The 11,492-nt window shown below is 33.3% G+C and overlaps 1 protein-coding gene across 1 annotated transcript in view; it reads left to right on the forward strand.

The window, feature by feature from the left end:
* Nucleotides 1-11,492, forward strand: part of NBEAL1 (neurobeachin like 1) — a 172,243-nt gene that overhangs the window by 84,495 nt on the left and 76,256 nt on the right. Inside the window, exons 27-33 of the mRNA XM_019635618.1 lie at nucleotides 95-183; nucleotides 2,321-2,896; nucleotides 3,225-3,400; nucleotides 4,166-4,319; nucleotides 5,160-5,288; nucleotides 9,265-9,570; nucleotides 9,668-9,817. Coding sequence (XP_019491163.1) covers nucleotides 95-183; nucleotides 2,321-2,896; nucleotides 3,225-3,400; nucleotides 4,166-4,319; nucleotides 5,160-5,288; nucleotides 9,265-9,570; nucleotides 9,668-9,817 — 1,580 coding nt within the window. The remainder of the gene's footprint in view (nucleotides 1-94; nucleotides 184-2,320; nucleotides 2,897-3,224; nucleotides 3,401-4,165; nucleotides 4,320-5,159; nucleotides 5,289-9,264; nucleotides 9,571-9,667; nucleotides 9,818-11,492) is intronic.

Raw genomic sequence — 11,492 nt, forward strand, 5'->3', positions numbered from 1 at the left:
AATTACTTTAGCGTTTATGTAACTATTACCTACAATTCTTGCTTTGGTTATCTCTGGAATTTGTTTTTAACTTTTTGTTTTTTTCCCACCATAGATCCTGCTATTAACTTCAAAGATCTGTTATCTGTGGTATATATATCTCACAGAACACATATAAATGTCAGAGCAGTCATCTGCAGAAAGGTTAGTAAACTTTTTAGATATACTTCAAAATAGCGGTATCGTTAGACTGTGAATAACTTTGAGTGTTTTGCACCAGATATAAGTTTTAATATCTGTTATTTTATAAATGACATAATTTTATGAATAGTTTCCTTTTTTTGAGGTCAGTTAGCTTCATGTACTCACAAGCAATCAGCATATGAATTTGTTCTTCTTAGCCCTACATGGGCTCCTGGGAATAGGCCTTTTCCGGAGTCAAGTTTATTACCAGAGAAGAGGTTTTTTTAAAATTAATAACTGCAATGATTATGACCATTTCTAATTCATATACCATATTTGAGAATTTCTGAATCTTCTGAACTTTGTGGAAAGAATTTTATTTAATTTGTTTATGAATAGTCCAGCAATGCTTTGCCTGCAGTGTACCCATTAACCTTTATCTAGGGCAACAATTAGTTTTCCCCCATACTTCTTCCTGATTATAACCTTCTTTCACCTCCAGTGGTAACCACTGACCTGTATAGCATTTAATGTGTTTCCTGCTTTTCTTTTGTATTAATATTTACTTACTAATTGTGTCACAGCATTTTTCAATCAGTAAATATGCATATATATCTTTCACTTTAATGACCGCATAGTTTTTAAGTTTTTTGGCTATCCATCTTTGTTGATGGAATTTAGGTTGTTTCCTCTTTCTCCATGTCAGTAAACTACTGTGAAGAACATTTTTTTTTTACATATGTCTTTATCCATTTGTGGTAATCCATCTGTAGTACGTAATCCATGAAATAGAATTGCTGTGTCAAAGGGTATTCACATTTTACATTCTGTTGTCCTTGAAGCAGCCCATGTAAATGGATCCTTTCCTTTCAATGTGCAATTAGAAACAGCTTTCAGTGCAGCCTCGTTTTTATCCATTATTTGTATATTAAAAATAATAATATGTCTTATTTTATGTAAAATTGAAAGTAATGAAATCCCGAAAAGTTTCTTTGTCAAGCAAAGCTTAATCTGGAAGGAAAAAGAATTGGTATTCTGCACCTGTGGAGTAATGGGAGCTCACTGATTGATAGTATTAGTGAAGAAAGAAACTTCTTATGTTATTGTGACTCATTACTTTCTATGTCAGCATCAGTGTATTAATAATGTTGAAGTCCCTACCAACATTATTCATCTCCTGCTATGAAACTTGTCACAGTTAGAAATTCTGATAGATGAGATACTTTTAACACTGGGAGCCAAAGTTCTTTTCATCTGCATAAAAGTTTATTGGCTTTGTGTTAAAGATCTTAACTGAATTTCTGACAGTGTTTGAGACCTTGTTTTTATTCTAAAGAAATGTGAAGTCAGTTGTATAGTGGAGATCATACACATTGCCATGTCAGTGTGTACTCTTTAATTTTAGTTTCTTATTCTTGCTAAACAGCAGCATCCATCTATCTTATTGGAATTAGTTTTGGGGATTAAAGTTTAGTTTGTGTTTTGTTTGTACAATATAGAGTTAATAGAAAAAATGGTTTTGTAAAGGCAACCATTGACTTTGCCTGGAAAAAAAAATGAAATGGGAAAGCATTATTCTTGGGGCATTTAGATTCTATTAAAGTGTCTTGTGTGTCCTGTTTACTCCCCTAACCCTAGTGCCAGAACTGTTGCACATAGTTGGGTTGTCGGAAAAGTCATGACGCATTTTTGCAATGAAAAACAGAAAAAATACGTCATGACTTTTCTGACAACCCAATAGATGTTCAGTATTTGCTGAACAAATGTGATACTCATGGAAAGTATTAAGTGGATATAACTTTATTATATCTTAAATATCTCTTCTATTTATGTTTTCTCTCTGACTAAATTAAATTAATAGCATAAGTGTGTTGACATGTGGAGGGTCATTTATCTTTTTTTCCTTTTTTTTATCTTTTAGCAAATATTGGAGTACATCCTTACTCTGCACAATGAGTTTTATGCAGATTAATTATAATCACAGTGTCTGCTCTCCTAATAATTTCTAATCCAGTTAAAAACATAATCTTTTAAAATATACCCTCCGAAAGTTTCTCATTAAGTTCTTTTGTCAATAAAATAACTGAAGAGAAATTGTTTTTGATATAAAGTACTGTGTAAATTTTGACGAATTTTTGTGTTCTTAATTTCCTTACAGATTTTACAGATTTTACAGTCCCAGCCAGATGCAGCACATCAAATATCTCAACAAGTGGGTTGGCAAGACACTTTAGTTAAGCTTTTTTTAAAAGTAGATTTTGAAAATGGAAATACTGTTCATAAGCACAATAGGGCTGTCTTAGCGAAAGACAATGATAAAAATATATCAGCTGAAGACACTAAGAGGAACTTCGATGAAAAGACAGATGATGAAAAAATCAACTCTTTTGCCTCAGCTAACGTGTCTTCAGATCAGTGGAGCTTGGAGGACAGACACTCTCTAGATTCAAACACACCATTATTTCAAGAAGATAGCTCTGTGGGAGAATTGTCTTTCAAATCAGAGAATCAAGAAGAATTTTGGCACAATAACCCTTCACATTTGAGTTTAGATCTGAGTGGAATTGATTCATGTGAACTGAGTGATAGTGGAACTCAAATGCCAGACAGCTTGCCTAGCACGCCATCCCCAATAGAGTCTACTAAGCCATTTTCTGTGCAGTCTGACAGAGAAAGCAGCATCACAAGTGATACAGGCTTTAGTGATGACTTCTCTTTACTTGAAAGCCAAGAGGTAAATTACTTATTTGTCCAAATAAGTCCATAAAAGCTGTTTTTATTTTTATATGTCTATTTTATACTTCTAATCTTTCGAAATGTGTAATTGTTAACAATTTCTTATTCGTGTTGTTAGAAGCCTATAAGTTACTAAATTGTGAATGTCTTGCAAGCAAAGCCAGAGTCTTACTCATCCTTGTATCTCTAGGACCTACTTAGTAAAGTTCCAGGTTCATCTAGGTACTTTAATAATATGTTAAAGGATTACAATCAGTATATGTTATAGACCTTATTATGTGCTTTTAACACTCCCTCCAATGATTTAATATTTATATTTTTAATAGAAATGTGAGGAGGATCTTCTTCAATTGCTGACAGATATTTTGAACTATATAATGTGTAAAGGACTAGAAAAGTCTGATGATGATACCTGGATTGAACGGGGACAAGTGTTTTCGGCACTAACTAAATCAGGAACATCCAGTGAGCTGCTTCGACCATCAGATGAGATAAAACTAATGTAAGCATTCACTTGGTGACTTCCCCTTTCCTTTTGGAGTGGGTAGGAGTCTAAAATAATATTTGTTAATTAAACATTTATTCAGTGTTCAATGGGTAGAGAGAGAGAAAAGGAGAAACTTTGTGCTTGGCCCCTTTTCTATCTGTTGCCATTCAAGTGGTATCTGGAGAGAAATCCAAAACTAACTTTAATGTGAAGAGATTTAAATCTTAAATTAATTTGAGTTTTAAGTGATTATATATTCTTGTTGTTTAAATTGTTTTCTGCAATTGGTGTGTTGTGTTTTACAGTCTTGTCCAAATTTGAGTGTTTCCATGCTAAGGGAAAGGAATAGTGTTTTCATGAAAATTACTTTTGTAAAGCATTGAGTTCCCTGTATATGATAGAACATTGTAATAATAGCACAGTAGGAGAGAATTACTTCTTTGTTTTTCCACAGATTAGACCCACTGTAAGGCATAATGAAGCTTTCTTTTCTAACCTTTCCAATTTCAGCTTTAAAGAAACATTAAGTTATCTCATGGAGACTGGAATGTGAATTAGTTTCATAGCTTTTTTATAGTCAACAGGTATATTAAAAATAGATACTTCAAAGATTAAAATGTTGCTTCATTGTTTTAAAATTCTATCCAAATATTTTATGATACCTGGCAGTAAGAGTGTATCTTTGGAGATACAATCCTATTAATAAATAACTGTTCTTTTTTTCATATCCTATTTTTCCAAACTTAAAATGGTTTTACAAGGTCTTTATTTTATACTTAGTTTGCTGCAGAAGATGTTAGAATGGGCAGTCACAGAAAACAGAGAAGCAAAAACTAATCCAGTAACTGCTGAAAATGCCTTCCGACTCATGCTGATCATACAGGACTTTCTGCAGTCAGAGGGACTAGTTAATTCAAACATGTGGACTGAGAAGGTGCAGTAATATCTCTTTGAAATTATTTCTGTGGCAATGAAAGACTTTATTTAATAAATAAAGAAATTTTGTACCCCTTTTTAGATATATACTTCTTTATTATTAAATTTATTGGGGTGACATTGGTTAATAAAATTATACAGGTTTTAACTGTACAGTTCTGTAATATAATAATACATCATCTATATATTGCATTGTGTGTTCACCACTCAAATCTCCTTCCATCACCATATATTCAACCCCCTTTACCCTTTTTTACCTCTCCCTCTCCCCCTTTAACCTCTAGAAACCTCTAAACTGTTGTCTATGTCTATGAGTTTTTGGTTGTTTGTCTTGTTCATTTGTTGCTTTCAGTTTTATATTCAACATATGAATGAAATCATATGGTTCTCAACTTTTTGTGTCTGACTTGTTTCGCTTAGCATAATAATCTTAAGATCCCTCCATGTTGTTGCAAATGGCAGTATTTCATCTTTTCTTATGGCTGAGTAATATTCCACTGTATATATGTACCACATCTTTATCTAATCATCTATTGAAGGACACTTTGGTTGTTTCCATGTCTTCACCACTGTGACTAATGCTGCAATGAACATAGCAGAGCATTAATATTTAATCAGATGCAATAAATCATGGATAATGTGATAGTCACAGATTTTGTTAGCTGTTACTAGGATAATTCTTTTGGCTTTTACGAATTGTACACTGAACTAGTTTTGAAATATTTATAACTTGGATTACTATGGGGAAAACTCATCATCAGTAGATTAAAGAACTGTGGGGAAAACTCATCAGTAGATTAAAGAACTGATTTCTTTTTTAATTTTTCTTTTGTGATAGCTTTTAGAGGATATGATGATGCTCCTTGACTGTCTGTCAGTTTGGTATTCAGAAGATGCAGTATGGGTAAAACTCTCTCAAATTCAAATCCAGTTGCTTCTAGGATTTATTGGAAGGGGTAATTTGCAGGTTTGTCAATTCTTTTATATTATTTTCTATACTTGCTTGCAGCATAGGAATTATTTGTGTGATAAGTAAATGATAATAAGTTTTCAGTATTATAATTTTTTATTCCAAAAATATCTATGAATTCATTCTAGTTCCAGTTTTGTGAGATTAGAAAAAAGCTTAAGAGGCAGCTAATTATTTCTTCCTGATATTTATGACTCAGTATAATTTTAAAATTTCCTTTTAAAGAATTTATACATAGCTTATATTAGAAGGCATTACTCATATCATCTATATTTAGTGCAGCGAGGAGCTGTCCTGCTTGCGTAGACTATTTATATGTGTGCAGTTTAGGGCTTGCATTTTTAGAAAAATTATTTTTTAAGTTATTCCTTTCAGAATCTTTTTTGTTACTTTACTAATTTACTAATCCAGTTTTAACATTCTATTTTATATTGTTTCATTCATCAAACACTTACTGAATACCTACCAAATATTAGCATTGTGCTAGGTTTCCAAAATAAAGAGAAACAAAATATGGACCCAAGGAATATTTATTATTTCTATTTTAAATTAAAAATACTTAAGCATGTGAATTTTAGTCTATTCTCATTATATTTACATTGGATACTTAATGATTACCAGGGCTGGATTAGCCATGACATGTATCCCATAGCTATTTACCTAGATGTTTTTATTTTCCTTTGATATTGGAATTTTAAGTACTTACAGTTAAGGGAGTCTGGGTGAAAATAGTTTCTAATATACATAAATTTGCTATAATGTTGATAAGAGCCTGAAGAGTTTAAAATTCCATAAGATTGCTCCATTTTAAGAAGGTCATACTTTTCAACAGATATTTTTTTTCTAATCATAAAAGTAACACATGCTTATTGTGGAAAATACACAAAAACATAAAGAAAAAATAACTCATTCATCATCTCATAGCTTAAAAGAAAATGTCAATATTTTAATATTTTTTCTGTGCATATATTTTTTCAGATGATTGAAATCCTATCTTTTGATGATTTTGTGTTTTTTCTTTCTCACAATTATATCAAACTCATTTCCCCATGTTAGTAACTTTTTAAATATAGTTTTTTCATAATCTTAAAAGTAACACATTTTCATTATAGAAAACAATGCTGAAAAGCTAAACAAGAAAATGGGCATTGTGATACATGGATAGTGGAAGTTTGAATTGTACAGCCTTTCAAATGCAATTTGAAAATATTTAAGCTAAGAACTTTAAAAGAAATGATTATACTCTTCGTTTAGTAATTCTACTCCGAAGCTAAGGTAGTAATGTAAAATACCAATGATCTTTTTACACAGATGTTCATTGTAGTATTCTTCTTCCCTCTACCTAGAAGTAGAATGAGGATAGCTGTTTTGGTTTTTTCATCAACATTAGCCTGATGGCTGTTAAAGCAGTTGCAGCCAACATACTGGATAGTTATTTATTTTTTATTCTAGATATTTGGACTCTATTTTGTTCTACTTATAGTCACCCTTGGTGTTTTTCTCCTTGATGAAATTTCACTAAATAAAATGTCTGTTTAATTTGTTCAACGTTAAATATCCAGTGCCCGTCCTGTAGTAGGGCTCTCTAAATACTAGTTAAATGAGCTCACACCTACAGATAAGAATGATCCTATCTACCAGTAATCAGTGATCTAAAACATATTTCACTAGCTAGTTGTTTAATTTCATTCTTTCAGAAACAAAAACATATATCCTTGAGGTTGTGCATGGTAAAAGCTAGGAAAGGAACCTCTTTCCTTGAAGAGATTTAAACAGAGCTGCCTGCAAAATGAATCTGGCTAGCAAACTTCTTTTGTTTGGCATATACGTATTAGCTAATCGTCAGTATTTAAGTATTAGGAAATTTTACATAAACGCCAAGATTTCCCAGGTTGTCTCTAAAGTGGGACTGGGTGGTTGTTTAGATATGCTGCATTGATTTAGATGCAGTATATGGCCTCCATTTTGTCTGGGTCCCTACTCCTCCCATTGTCTTAGCTCCACCAATGGTGATTCTCATCACTGGCTGCACATGGAATCTCCTAGAGGAGCTTTTTATAAATACCTTTGTAGGGCATTGCCATAGTAATTAAATCAGAAAGGGGGAACTAGGGCCTCAGTATTTTTTGTATTTTCTCAGGTGACCCTAATACAGTACTCTTCATGATGGGGTGAGGGGCTATCATATTTATGTGTGTGTAGTGTGTGTTTGTATCCAAAATTCAGGAAGTGGTCAAGTAAATTATTTGTATTCATTAAACGTGTTTATTACTTTTAAATAAACATAGTTTATTTAATACCATGATACTAAGTTAAAAGCAAAGCACTGAATGTTCTGTTTTTTAATAAACAGTATTTTAAAAAACACTTAGCAAAGAAACCAGAATTAGTATTGATATTTCCTAGAATTTGAGAAAATATATTACTTTTTTTCTTACATTTGTTGGCCTCTGTTAGAATTAATCTGTTTTATTCAGATTCAAAGACTAAAGTGAAGGAATTTGGAGAAAACCTGAGGAGGATAGAGAAGCTTCATTAGTAGAAGCTAAAGTTAAAAGTAGAAAAGTTAAGGTTTTGCTCTGTTATAGATATTGTTTCCCCCAAAACTGTTTGCTGCTTTCAGGCTTGCATGGAAACAGTGCCTGTGGTCTCTCCTTTGTTGTCTTGGCTGCAAAGACCTGTGCATACAGTTCAGGCCAGCTTTTGGCACAGATGCGTTCTTGAAGTGATGTCATATTCTAATACTTTATTTTTTTTCTCTTTTGTTTATTTTAAAAATTAAGATCCAAAATTGGGATGTAGAATTAAAGGAGAAGGAGGCACTTTATATCATTTGTTCTGCTATGGTTTTAAGGCTTAGATCTTTGTCTAGCCTAGATCAAAGGAGGCCCCTTTGTGACCTAATTTGCCTTTGTATGTTGGAGTTTAAGGCCAAAGCTTAATTGTAATACAGAGTATAACTTTGTATGGGTTTGTGTCTGGAATATGTATTTTCTTTGGAAACTTTAAGGGTAATTAGATTTGTTTTGTCAAGGACTTGGGTCTCCTATGTACTTGTCCTTTATGTGCCAGAATGTTTTTGCATCCAATTAACAAAAATATCAACTCAAACTAACTTAGTTAAGATTTATTGGCTTGTATAGTTGAAAATTCCATAGTTATGATGAGTTTTTAAATCATGATTCACTCAAGGTTTCCATTATATTTATTTGCTGTTCTTATAGCACTGCAGGTTTGTTTTACTGTCCAGTATAATAATAATAATGTCTTCTTCCCAGGAAAAGTTCAGGCATGCTTACTGCCAATATAAAAGATTTGGGTTTCCTATGCTCGGGGTTCCTCTCCTGTAATGCAACCACTGTGTGTGCAGGCATCATCTAGTCCTGTTCATCTCTCACAATGGGGATTGCAATTTGGGAAATCACAGTAAATGCTGATGTTCTGGCTATTGCTGATGCCGTAGATTTTTGTCTCTGACCCAGGGGTCTCATGTCTTCTCCTAGTATCTATGAAACTATGGTAGGCTAACTTGTTAGCTTGGTGGTAAGGTAAATTCTGAGATCCTTCATAGTTCTTGACAGTGATTATATAAATGTCCTGAACTTGCACTAATAAGGCTAACCCTGAATGCATCCCTGTGACAATGACGTGAGTTGACTGAAAAATGAGTTACCTAAACCAGTCAGTGTGGCAAGGGGTTGACACACAGTTAGGCTTATTTATAACCTTTTGGACCTATTGGAACTAGAGATGGAATCATCCCCCTATCCTTGCAGACTATAAGAAGGAGTGGGATGGATGTTGGGGTGATTAATTATCCACCACGACTTTTCTGTATATTTCAAATTAAACATGTGTTACTTCTATAATTTGTTAAAAAACAACAACAACAACAACTTCAATAAGAGCCAAAGAACTTCTGCTGTCACTAAATGTCTGCTTCATTCTGCTCTTTCTCACCTGTTTTCTCCAGGTTTGTGCAATGGCATCAGCTAAGCTCAACACCCTTCTTCAGACCAAAGTGATTGAAAATCAGCTGGAAGCATGTTATATTTTAGGGAAGCTGGAACATGTTCTAAGTCAATCAATCAAGGAACAGACAGAAATCTATTCATTTCTGATTCCCCTTGTCCGTACCGTGGTTTCCAAAATTTATGAGCTTCTTTTCATGGCTTTGCACCTGCCTTCATTACCTTTTACCAATGGTAGCTCCTCATTCTTTGAAGATTTTCAAGAATATTGCAGCTCAAATGAATGGCAAGTTTACATTGGAAAATATGTAAGTTTTATCTTTTTTGAGTGAGATTTTTCTAATAAATTATTTTTTATAGAAGTATATATTAAATTATATATACATATATTGTTTTTTAAATAAGATTGTACCTTATATGAAGCAGTATGAAGCCCATACATTTTATGATGGTCAGGAGAACATGGCACTTTATTGGAAGGATTGTTATGAAGCCTTAATGGTGAATATGCATAAAAGAGACCGGGAAGGAGGAGAAAGCAAACTGAAGTTTCAGGTAAAAATTGTTAAGTGCTTTAAGTATCTAGTTTTTTAATGTTGATTTTAAGCATTTAATATTCAAATAAGAGTAATAGCAATTCTGAACATTGAAAACAAATAGTATTTCCTATTGTTTATCTGAAAAGTATTTCAGAATTGGAAGAAAAACATTGATCAGTAAAAGAAATTTAATGTCAAAACGTTCTATCCATAGTGATTATGTAAATAGTCTATTAAGCTGATAGATATCTCTGAGGAGTCTGGGTATAAATCAGTGCTTAGAGAGACATTTATAGCATAAAATATTTATATTACAAAGAAACAAAGGACGCAAATTAATCATTTAAGTCTCCACCTAACAAACTAGAAAAAGAAACCTAAACCTAAACTAGAAAAAGAAACCTTGATTAGAAACTAATCAAGGGCTGGCGAGTGGCTCATTGGTTAAGAGTTGGCTTGGGAGCAGGAGCTCTGAGCAGCAGGGCCGCCGGTTTGGATCCCACATGGGCCAGTGACCCTGCGCCCTCTACAGCTAAGATGGTGAACAACAGCTCAACCTGGAGCTGGGCTGCTGTGAGTAACTGGGAACGGTGTAGGCTGCAGTGGGGCTGCAGTGGGCTGCCGTAACCTACCGTGAGTGGCCGGCAGCCAGTGTGAGCAGCCAGTAGCTGTGAGCTGCTGTGAGCTCCTGTGGGCGGCCGTCCAATGGCTGACGACCCATCTGCCTCAGCCGGGAAGAATGCAATGATAATACCAACAAGGGCCAGTAAAGCGATGTCCTCCACAACTAGACTAAGAACTGAAAGGACAGTAACTTGTCTGTCCCTTTCCCTGATTCTCCAATGCTGTTCCCTCCCCCAATTCCCCAATAAAATCTTTATTAAAAAAAAAAAAGAAACTAATCAAGAGTAGCAATCAATGAAATTGAAAGTAGAAAAACAATAGAGAAAATCATTCAAACCAAAATCTAGTTCTTCAAAATATCAATAAAATTGATAAGTTTCTAGCCAGATTGACAAAGCAAAAAAAGGAAAGGGAAAAATTACTAATACCAGGATTGAAAGGGAAGTTATCACTACTGACTCTGCAGACATCAACATGATAATAAAGGACAACTCAAACCAATCTGTCCACATTAATAAGATGACATAAATGCAATGGATCAATTTCTTGACAAATACTAATTTCCAAAAATAATTCAATAAGTAGATAACCTGGATAGTCCTCTATTAAAGAAGGTGAGCTTATAGTTAAAAAAAAACTACCAAAAGGGAAAAACTATTCCAGGTTGTTTCACTGGAATATGTTATCAAACATTTAATGGAGAGATTCCACCAATTCTTCACAATCTCTTTAGAAAATTGAAAAGTATCATCATTTCCCAACTCATTATATGAGGGCAATATTACCTTTATATTGAAACCATACAAAAATAGTATAAGAAAACTACAGACCAATATCACTGAGGAATGTATATGCAAACCTAATCCAATAATACATAAAAAGTAATACATCACAACCATATAGAGTTTATCTTGGGAATATAAAGCTGGTTCAACATTTGGTAATTAATATAATGGACCACATTAATAGACTTATCAAGAAAAACTACATGATCTTATCAGCAGTTGCAGAAAAAGTATTTGACCAAAAATTCAACATTTTTTTTTTTTTTTTTCTAGTAGTATCCT

Source organism: Hipposideros armiger, unplaced genomic scaffold (genome assembly GCF_001890085.2).
Source record: "Hipposideros armiger isolate ML-2016 unplaced genomic scaffold, ASM189008v1 scaffold_23, whole genome shotgun sequence".
Taxonomy (NCBI): domain Eukaryota; kingdom Metazoa; phylum Chordata; class Mammalia; order Chiroptera; family Hipposideridae; genus Hipposideros; species Hipposideros armiger.